An 11,820-nucleotide genomic window follows, 5' to 3' on the forward strand; every position below is an offset into this window, starting at 1 on the left:
ATTTATATATTTATATATTTATTTATTTATAATAATGTATTATTGTTTTATATTATATACTGTAATTATTTATATATTTATTCATATATTTATTTATATATTTGTTTGTATATTTTTTGTATATTTATTAATATATTTATTTGTATATGTATTTATATATATTTATATGTTTATATATTTATTTATAAAATTATTTAAATTTTTTTATATTTTGTTTGTATATTTATTTATATATATATATTTATATATATTAATACGTTCATATATTTATTTATATATTTATATATATATTCATATATATATTCATATGTATATTTATATATATATTAATAAGTTCATATATTTTTTTATATATTTATTTGTATATACTGTATTATTATATATATATATAGTAATTATTCATATATTCATTTACATATTATTTAAAAAAATATATGAACATATTAATATATATAAATATATAAATAAATATACAAATATATAAAAAAATTAAATAATTATATAAATAAATATATAAACATAAATATATAAATATATATAAATACATATATAAATACATATATATATAAATAAATATACAAATAAATATATAACACATATATAAATATATATAGGCCTATAAATAAATATATAAATAATTACAGTATATATAAAATAATAATACAGTATATATAATATAATATATAAAAAAGTATATGTACTGCGCATGACTGGACTACACAGGCAAAGCTCCCTAGTGTGTTATTTATTTGAATCTACTAGGCGAAAGAATAGGCTAGGCCTACGTGTTTGCAAAACTGGATAACCTGAAAAAAAAAAAAAATTAAATGTATGGCTCGCATGGCTCGCTGACTCGCACATTGGCTCGCATGACTCGCTGGCTCGCACTTTGGCACTACTCTGTGAGCTTCTTTTTTACAATAAGATATACCCAAATATACTTTTATAACATGGCCATCCATGAGAACAAATGGAAAGCGGCACGTCAATTATTTTTTTAATAAAGCAACTCAGCACCCACTGAAATCTCCAAAATGTTTATAAGCGCCGTGGCGCTTACTCAAGGATTACGCTTAAATGTCAACACTCTTTATAAGAAGCTAGCCTAGGTTAGGCCAGGTAGGCCTAGGCTTATGCTAACTTAGGCTAATAGGCAGCCTGGCCTACTACCTAGGTAGGCTAGGCCCTAGCTATAGGCCTAGCCTAGGCCTAGTCCTAGTAGCAGTAGTATAGTGTAGGCCTGGTGACAATAACTCATTAAATTGCTTCCTATGTATCACCTATATTTGGCTAGGCACAGATGGCAAAGACATCAGGTCCAAGCCTGGGCCCCTAGGCCTAGGCAAGGTAGGCCTAACAGGCCTATATGCCCCTAGACTAGGCCTAGGCTATCCATTTCTAGGCCTATCTATGGCCTAGGCCTGGGAGACTTACTTGAGCATACACGTTCACATCTTGGGACAAATTCTGTGTTGGTTCTATAGCTTTTTTAAGTGTTGAGCAACTCGGTTCGTTGGAAGCATCATCGGTCTTCTCCATTTTGTAGTTTTCTACAGAAACTTTTGACTACTAAACAGAGATATTACCGTGTTTTGTCAACAAATCATTTGGATTCGACTTCTCTTCCTATCCCCTCTCGATCCTGCACATGTCATTTTGTTTAGACTATTCTATTATCTTAATGGGGATGGTGTTTGATGCAGTTCATCAGTACTATTATTATGCCAAAGCAATAGTCGGGTAGGAACGGGGTTCCTATGCACCCTAAGGATATATAATTTTTTAACTAACATTTTTTTTAATCCTCAAAGTGTTTCATGAAAGAATTTTGATGTTCCCATAAAAAAAAAATGTCCCATGGGGTTGTTGCTGGCTATTTTGGCGGCCATCTTGAATTTTCAACGAAAATCATTGATTTTTATAATTCATTGACTAAAAACCATATAAATCAAATAAACCTCTAAATGTGCATAGTAAGCAGTGTTATGTTCTTAATACAAAAAGACTGACCTCGCATTTACATTTGACGGCCATATTGGCGGCCATTTTGTATTTTGAATAAAAATCATTATTTGTATATATCAATAACTAAAAATCATATTTAATCAAGTGAACCTCTAAACAGTAAGCAGTGTTTATGCTCTCAATACAAAACACTGACTTCCCAAAACATTTGGCGGCCATATCGGCAGCCAATTTCGGTGGCCATCTTGGATTTTCAATGAAAATCATTAATTTGTATAATTTATTAACATAATCATAAAAAATCAAGTGAACATCTAAATGTATATAGTATTAAAGCAGTGTTTAAGTTCTCAATACAAAACCTTGACTTCCCAATACATTTGAGGGCCATGATGGTGGCCATCTTGGATTAAAACAAAAAATTAATTGAATGTATTCCGTAATTTATTAACTAAAAATCACATAAAATCAAATGTATACAGTAAGCATTGTTTTAATTATATTCTAAATACAAAACATTAGCAATATATTTTTTTGAATTTTGAATGTTCAATGAAACTTGATTATTGGTATAACATTTGACCTATATATCATACAAAAAAATAAGTAACCAATGTTTTTAGAGTTTTGAATTGATTGAGATTGCAGTACACTACATTTTCCCCCAACTAACTTTGAACTACAAATTCAGACGGTCTGGGGATTCGTGAGGATATTCGCAATAGTGGTTTTTGAGCTGGTAGGACTATTTGACCTTTGTCAACCGGTTCACTCACTCCGGGGTTTTCGACCACCATTGGAGTTTTAGAGAGTGTGGAACTTTGCGTTGGCAAAGCTAACTCAGGGTGTGTTACCACATGGATCCCGCTGCTTTTCATATGAACTTCCCTTGAAGTGTACCCACTTACGTCATTGACAGGAACACTTATGGAACGCCAAAAGGACAAAATACATAAATACATAAAGGTCACAGTACTTTGTTGGCCCGACGTCGGTAAACGTAAGTGGAGGTTGGTGACAACAGTTGTGCCGACTTTGGTTAGAAGTTGTAAATTTCAAACGTTTACCGACGTCGGGCCAACAGAGTACTGTGATGTTGCGACAACGTCTATAATCATACATAATATTTACAACCTCTAAGAAACGTCGGACCAACAGTGGTACCCAACATCTATTTCAAACGTTTACTGATGTCGGGCCAACAAGGTACTTTGACGTTCCGACAACGTCTAGAATTATATATATTATGGAGGTTGGTTACAACCGTTTGGCCGACGTTGGTTAGAGGTTGTAAATATTAGGATGTGATTATAGACGTTGTCGCAACGTCAGAGTACTTTATTGGCCCGACGTTGGTAAACGTTAGTGAAGGTTGGTTACTGTAAATGTCGTAGCCTTGGACACCGCCCTTTATTATGTGGAATACCGATGTTGGAAATGAGGATACTAGAGTGTGGAAATAAAGCATGCGAGTAAACGTTATACCGTAGTCAGTTGCGTACGTTATTAACCGTTCTTACTTGAGTAAACAGACACTCCACAAACATCACATTGGCGACGAAGACATAAGTGATATCCATAGAACCCACCTACCAACTCCACTGACCTGTAAGTACGTTACAGCTAAAGTTTTAGCTCAATTAAACAACACACATCCACCGTATCCGATAAAATGGCTGTCTCCACGGTACCGTCTCCAACGTGACCTCGGCGGCGTTCACAATCCCTGCACCGCCCCCACTGGACATGTCGTCCAGCAACTTACATGAGGCTTGGAGAAAGTTTCGACAGCGTTTCGAAAACTTTGAACTGGCGACAGGGATCAATGAAAAAAAGATCCACAACGAGTTGCTACACTCCTTTCTATCGTTGGCCAGTCAGCCCTTGATGTATATAACAGTTTTGTTTGGGAAGATTCAGGAGATAAATCAAAGATTGGCAAAGTAATTCAACAATTTGAAACTCATTGCATAGGCAGGAGGAACATCACTTACGAACGATATGTATTCAATAGTAGATCCCGCAAAACAGGGAAAAGCATTGATGCCTATGTAACAACCCTATGCAACCTTTCCGACTCCTTGGCGAGCTCAGGCCTAGCCTCATCCGCGACCGCATTGTCATGGGTGTAGATGATTCACGTATGACACAACGCCTTTGCGTACGGATAATCTCAACCTAGAGAAGGCCATTGACATAATTGTGCCAACGACACCGCAGCAGCTCAACTTGCGAAGATATCGGAAACTGACACGCAACACTATGCACGAGCTGTGATCAGGAAACCAAACAAGGGTGCCACATACAACAAACAACAAACATCTAGATACCAACCACCCCGTCAGAATATACCGGCAGTAGATCGTAAACAAGCCAAACAACCTCCAGCTGTGTGTTATCACTGTGGTGGAGATTATCCGCATCCCAAGCAGTGCCTGGCGTTTGGTAAAGTCTGCACCTACTGCCAAAAGAAAAACCACTTTGCAAGTCAATGTCGGACAAAAGCACGCAATCGAGAACGCACAAATGCAATCATAGACGCTGCACCCAGCGATAGTGATTCAAGTGAAGAATACGCATATGTCCTCAAAGCTAGCACCCCCGACTCACAAGAGAAACAACCACATGTTGAAATACTAATCAATAATGACAAAATCAAAGTAATGATAGATACAGGCGCGTCGGTAAACGTCATGAGTGAGGAACACTACAAAATTGACAACAAAACTGCAATTACAGCACACTAACACAAGATCTTTGCATATGGTGCTAAGAAACAACTTGATACACTTGGGAAAATTCATGTAACCATCCACTGTAATGGTCATCATATCCCTGACACTTTCTACATTGTGCGGTTTGTGAAGGAGTCTCTGTTGTGTTTCACGAGTGCCCAGAGACTCCACGTAATTGACATACATGTTGCGTTGAGTGTTGATGCAGACGATACAGTTGAAGAACTCATCGAAAGCTACAGTGATCGTTTTACCGGGCTACGCAAACTTACAGATTCTAAGTGCAAACTTCACGTTGACACAGACGTACAACCAGTAACACAACCACATAGACGAATACCATTCCAAGTAAGAAAAAAGGTAGAAGCAGAACTAAAACGCCTCCAAGACTTGGATGTCATTGAAAAGGTGGTTGATAAGCCAACACCATGGGTTTCACCCATCACTGCTGTAAAAAAGCCTAAAAATCCAAACGAAATCAGACTCTGCATAGACATGAGAGCTCCTAACAAAGCTATCCAGCGAGAACGCCATGTCACGCCAACAATTGACGACATCATTGCCAGCCTCAACGGTGCAACAGTATTTACTAAACTTGATCTAAAGAATGGGTATCATCAAATAGAGCTAGATGATGCATCAGGTTCCTGACTGTATTTTCAACGCACGTTGGTCTGTTCCAGTTTAAACGCCTAAACTTTGGGGTAAACAGTGCAGCCGAACAATTTCAAAATCTCATCCAGTCTGCGCTAGCTGGTCTCCCTGGTGTGATCAACCTATCAGATGACATCCTGGTGTATGGCATAAACTCAGTGGAACATAAGGAACATCTTAAAATCTGTCTTCAGAGGCTGAGGGAGAAGAACTTGACTCTAAACCAAGGAAAATGTGAATTCAACAAAGAAACTGTTGAGTTCTTTGGGCATGTGTTTCATTCAGGTGGCATCTCCCCAAGTCCAGACAAAGTTAAGGCGTTGCAAAATGCAACACCACCAACCAATAAAGAAGAGGTTCGAGGCCTGCTAGGACTTGCTACTTATTGTTCACGCTTCATACCTAATCTGGCAACACTCACAGAACCACTCAGAGTGCTTACCAAAGCTGATTCAGAATTGATGTGGGAAGAACCACATGCAGTCGCCCTTCAAGCAGTCAAAGACTCCATCACAGAACATTGTAATCTAGCATATTTTAACCAGCAACTCCACACAGAGGTAATAGTTGATGCCAGTCCAGTAGGCCTTTGTGCAATGTTAGCTCAACAGGATAGTGATAAAACAGTCTTGGTAGCACTGGCCAGCAGATCATTGACACAAGTAGAACAACACTACTCACAAACTGAACGGGAAGCCTTGGCCGTTACATGGGGAATAAAACACTTCCACATGTATCTGTACGGAGGAAAATTCGAGGTTGTTACAGATCACAAACCGCTGCTCCATCTCTTCAACAACGCCACTTCCAAACCACCACTGCGCATAGAACGCTGGCTCATGAGACTACAAGAATACGACTACACCTTAAAATACCAACCAGGAAAATTCAATCCAGCGAACTATATATCTCGCCACCTATTGCCAACGACGAATGAATACAGCAGAGAGGAACGAATGGCAGAAGAGTATGTTAATCCCACACTATCAAACGCAATTCCAAGATCCCTCACTATTGAAGAGATAGAACACGAAACCGCAAAAGACAAAACGCTACAATTATGTATATCGGCCATAAAAACCAACAAGTGGCACACCATTCAACAGCAAGCATCAGGGACTACCAAAAAAGACATCGACTCTCTTTTCAAACTCAGAGACCCAACTCAGTCTTAGTGTCAAAAACGACATACTGCTGCGTGATCATCGCATTGTAATTCCCAAATCATTACAACAAAGAGCAGTCGATATCGCGCATGAAGGCCACCAGGGAGTAATTAAGACCAAACAACTCATGCGGATGAAAGTCTGGTTCCCTGGCCTTGATCATATAGTTGAAGAAACCATAGCTTCATGTCTCCCGTGTCATGCATCAACTCTCGAGAAGAACGCCTTTGCACCACTAAGTATGTCTAAACTCCCACAAGGAGCCTGGCAAGAGTTAAGCGTTGACTTTAATGAATTGCCAACGGGAGAATATTTGATGGTAGTAATCGATGATTATAGCAGGTTTCCTGTCATAGAAGTCACGAAATCAACATCAGCCAAAAGTGTGATCCCAAAACTTGACACCATTTTTGCTACCTACGGCATTCCAGTAACTGTTCGAACAGACAATGGCCCGCCGTTCAACGGAGGAGTGTTCTCACAATTTGCACAATACTCTGGCTTTAAGCACCGAAAGGTCACACCACTTTGGCCACGTGCAAATGGTGAAGTAGAAAGGATGATGCAGAACCTCAAGAAACTCTACCGTACTTCCACAGCAGAACAACAGAACTGGCGGAAAGCATTGAACAAATACTTGAGAAACCATAGGGCAACACCACATAGTTCAACTGGGATGCCACCATCTACGCTGATGTTTGGCAGAGAGATACGCACATGGCTGCCTGAGATACCACGCAGTTCCACAAATGACAAAACTCTCCGTCTACATGACAAAAAGGCAAAATCCACGATGAAACTGAACGCAGAAAGAAACAAACGCTTCAAAAACAAAACTTTTCATGAAGGAGATGTGGTTCTATGCAAGAGAGATGGAAGCTTACGCAGCCATGAAACACCTTATCATACACAACCTTACACGGTCACAAAAGTCAATGGCACCATGATATCAGCATACAATGGAAATCACACAATCACCAGGAATTCATCGTTTTTCAAAAAGGCTGACCGACTCAAGAGTAAAAGCTACAATCAACAGCTTCAGCTCGATAGTGACTATGACGATGAACCAACCCCGGCACCTCAGTTTGCCCCAGCACCTCAAACACCAGATAGGCAACGACCAAAGAGAAGCATCAGATTTTCAAGCCGACTAAAAGACTATGTTATGTAACTGATTTGAGAAATGGAACTTTAGAAAATTTTGTTGGTTATGGTGTTGAGAATAGTTTAAACGTTAAAAAATAAATAAATAAATAAGAATAAAAAACCCATAGTAACAACTTAGCAAAGCAAGGTACTTATGCTACAAATTAAGGTGGTCTTCTAACTAACTAAAATAAATAATACATCTTAATACTGCTCTAATGTACAATACAAAGTCTACCAAATAGACTGACGTTAATTCCATTTAAGGGGGAGAGTTATGTAATGTCGTAGCCTTGGACACCGCCCTCTATTATGTGGAATACCGATGTTGGAAATGAGGATGCTAGAGTGTGGAAATAAAGCATGCGAGTAAACGTTATACCGTAGTCAGTTGTGTACGTTATTAACCGTTCTAACTTAAGTAAACAGACACTCCACAAACATCACAGTTACAACCGTTGGGCAGACGTTGGTTAGAGGTTTTAAATATTAGATGTATTAAAGACGTTGTAAAAACGTCATAGTACTTTGTTGGCCCGACGTCGGTAAACGTTTCAAATACACGTTGGTTACCACCGTTGGGCCGACGTTGGCCAGAGGTTGTAAATATTAAATGTGATTACTGACCTTGTCTCAACGTCACAGAACGCTGTTGGCCCAACGTCGGTAAACGTTTGGAATGGAGGTTGGTTACAACTGTTGGTCCGACGTTGGTTAGAGGTTGTAAATATTAGGATGTGATTATAGACGTTGTCGCAACGTCAGAGTACTTTGTTGGCCCGACGTCGGTAAACGTTAGTGAAGGTTGGTTACAACCGTTGGGCCGACGTTGGTTGGAGGTTGTAAATATTAGATGTAATTAAAGACGTCACAACGTGACGTGAAATATTAGGATGTGATTATAGACTTTTCCCAAGGTCACAGTACTTTGTTGGCCCGACGTTGGTAAACGTTAGTGGAGGTTGGTGACAACAGGTGTGCCGACATTGGTAAGAGTTTGTAATAAATATTAAGGTGTGATTATAGACGTTGTCACAACGTCACGGTACTTTCTTGGCCCGACGTCGGTAAACGTTAGTGGAGGTTGGTGACAACAGTTGGGCTGACGTTGGTTAGAGGTTGTAAAATTCAAACGTTTACCGATGTCGGGCCAAAAAAAAAGAAGAAAAAAATTGGTTCGTGTGGGAATCGAACACACAACCACCAGGTTTTGCTATTCATTATCCACCATCAACTAAACTGCCTTAAAAAAAAATTGGTTCGTGTGGGAATTGAACATACAACCACCAGGTTTCCCGTAACATGATTAGTCAATTTTTTTCCTAATTTGCATAATGAATTTTTCATAACATTTTTGTCTATTTAAAAAAAAGCTCCTAAGTTATGGAGATGGTAACAATCAAAAATCGATTATAAATTTAATTCTACATTTTTAGACAAAAAACAAACCCTCTTTGCCCACGGCCCATTTTTGAGACCATGACCATGCGTAATATTAATCTGCAGTGTATATATACGAAGAATTTTTTCTAGTAGGATCAGAGTTGACTAACTGGTACTTGGTGTGGTACTAGGTTTATCGCATTTATGGCTTAGGGGCCGCGGTTTACCTCCCTCCGTTTAGTCATGCTGGATCAGGGGTAGTAAATTTTTTAATTTATTTTTATTTTTTTAAGGTCGTGGGTTCGATTCCCACACGAGCCATTTTTTTTAAAGGCAGTTTAGTTGACGGTGGATAATGGATAGCAAACATGGAGGTTGTGTGTTCGATTCCCACATGAACCATTTTTTTTTTCTTTAAGGCAGTTTAGTTGATGGTGGATAATGAATGTATTGTCTCAACGTCACAGTACGTTGTTGGCCCGACGTCGGTAAATGTTTGGAATGGATGTTGGTTACAATCCTTGGTCCGACATTGGTTAGAGGCTGTAAATATTAGGATGTGATTATAGACGTCGCAACGTCAGAGTACTTTGTTGAACCGACGTAGGTAAATGTTAGTGAAGGTTGGTTACAACCGTTGGGCCGACGTTGGTTAAAGGTTGTAAATATTAGATGTAATTAAAGACGTCGCAACGTCATAGAACTTTGTTGGCCCAACGTCGGTAAACGTTTGAAATAAACGTTGGTTACCACCGTTGGGCCGACGTTTGCCAGAGGTTGTAAATATTAAATATGATTACAGACCTTGTCTCAACGTCACAGAACGCTGTTGGCTCGACGTCGGTAAACGTTTGGAATGCAGGTTGGTTACAACCGTTGGTCCGACACTGGTTAGAGGTTGTAAATATTAGGATGTGATTATAGACGTTGTCCCAAGGTCACAGTACTTTGTTGGCCCGACGTCGGTAAACGTAAGTGAAGGTTAGTGACAACAGTTGTGCCGACGTTGGTTAGAAGTTGTAAATTTCAAACATTTACCGACGTCGGGCCAACAGAGTACTGTGATGTGACAACGTCTATAATCATACATAATATTTACAACCTCTAAGAAACGTCGGCCCAACGGTGGTACGCAACATCTATTTCAAACGTTTACCGATGTCGGGCCAACAAGGTACTTTGACGTTGCGACAACGTCTATAATTATATATATTATGGAGGTTGGTTACAACCATTTGGCCGACGTTGGTTAGAGGTTGTAAATATTAGATGTGATTATAGACGTGGTCTCAACGTCACAGTACGCTATTGGCCCAACGTCGGTAAACGTTTGAAATAGAGGTTGGTTACAACTGTTGATCCGACATTGGTAAGAGTTTGTAATAAATATTAGGATGTGATTATAGACGTCACAACGTCACGGTACTTTGTTGGCCCGACGTCGGTAAACGTTAGTGGAGGTTGGTGACAACAGTTGGGCCGACGTTGGTTAGAGGTTGTAAAATTCAAACGTTTACCGACGTCGGGCCAAAAAAAAAGAAGAAAAAAAAATGGTTCGTGTGGGAATCGAACACACAACCACCAGGTTTGCTATTCATTATCCCCTATCAACTAAACTGCCTTAAAAAAAAGTGGTTCGTGTGGGAATCGAACACACAACCACCAGGTTTTGCTATTCATTATCCGCCATCAACTAAACTGCCTTAAAAAAAATAAAATAAAAATTGGTTTGTGTGAGAATCGAACACACAACCTCCAGTTTTGCTATTCATTATCCACCATCAACTAAACTGCTTTAAAAAAAAAAAAAAAAATGGTTCGTTTGGGAATTGAACATACAACCACCAGGTTTCCCGTAACATGATTAGTCTATTTTTTCCCTAATTTGCATAATGAATATTTCAAACATTTTTGTCTATTTAAAAACAAGTTCCTAAGTTATGCAGATGGTAACAATCAAAAATCGATTATAAATTTAATTCTACATTTTTAGACAAAAAATAAACCCTCTAGGCCCACGGACCATTTTTGAGACCATGACCATGCGTAATATTAATCTGCAGTGTATATATACGAAGATTTTTTTCTAGTAGGGTCAGAGTTGACTAATTGGTACTTGGTGTGGTACTAGGTTTATCGCATTTATGACTTAGGGGCCGCGGTTTACCTCCCTCCGTTTAGTCATGCTGGATCAGGGGTAGTAAACTTGGCGATCGTGGGTTCGATTCCCACACGGGGCAAGATTTTTTTTTTTATTTTTATTTTTTAAGGTCGTGGGTTCGATTCCCACACGAGCCATTTTTTTAAGGCAGTTTAGTTAATGAATAGCAAACATGGAGGTTGTGTGTTCGATTCCCACACGAACCAATTTTTTTCCTTTAAGGCAGTTTAGTTGATGGTGGATAATGAATGTATTGTACTCGTTGATGACGTCGCGAAATAACAACAAACAACAACGTGTCATGTCCGAGCCTAGGCCGTCATGGAAGCTCACTGGCTCCTGTGTAACTCATGTTGAGCCAACAGCAGACGAAAAGGTTACATTTTTTCAGAGATAAGCTGGAAGAAAGTTTTAGACAGTGCCCATCAATGGAAGGATTTTAATACTGAGGAATGGAAGTTAGCGAAGTCCTTGGCTTGCTTAACCGTTTTTCTTCGATCGTCGCTTCCAACCGTCTAGGCGCGTCTAGCCTAAAGAGGGCCTATATAGCAGGTCGAGATCCATGAAAAATCGTATATAAAGATGTGGGTTACCCACATCATTATAT

The 11,820-nt window shown here is 39.0% G+C and overlaps 2 protein-coding genes across 2 annotated transcripts in view; one reads left to right on the forward strand and one right to left on the reverse strand.

Moving 5' to 3' along the window:
* LOC117121616 (exosome component 10-like) overlaps positions 1-1,650 on the reverse strand; it is a gene marked incomplete at its 3' end in the record, with an annotated part of 36,969 nt that extends 35,319 nt beyond the window's left edge. Inside the window, 1 exon segment of the mRNA XM_033266854.1 lies at positions 1,435-1,650. Coding sequence (XP_033122745.1) covers positions 1,435-1,539 — 105 coding nt within the window.
* A 4,997-nt stretch (positions 1,651-6,647) lies between these two features.
* Positions 6,648-7,694, forward strand: LOC117121608 (uncharacterized protein K02A2.6-like). The gene has a single exon (XM_033266840.1). It carries the CDS (start codon positions 6,648-6,650, stop codon positions 7,692-7,694), a length of 1,047 nt encoding a protein of 348 aa, XP_033122731.1.
* The last annotated feature ends 4,126 nt before the right edge of the window (positions 7,695-11,820 follow it).

This window comes from Anneissia japonica, unplaced genomic scaffold, assembly GCF_011630105.1.
Source record: "Anneissia japonica isolate Jap-2015-1 unplaced genomic scaffold, ASM1163010v1 scaffold5825_len372023_cov165, whole genome shotgun sequence".
Lineage (NCBI taxonomy): Eukaryota > Metazoa > Echinodermata > Crinoidea > Comatulida > Comatulidae > Anneissia > Anneissia japonica.

Bases quoted from the DNA above. Each gene is read 5' to 3' on its own strand.
- LOC117121608 (XM_033266840.1), top strand. From the start codon at position 6,648: ATGCGGATGAAAGTCTGGTTCCCTGGCCTTGATCATATAGTTGAAGAA.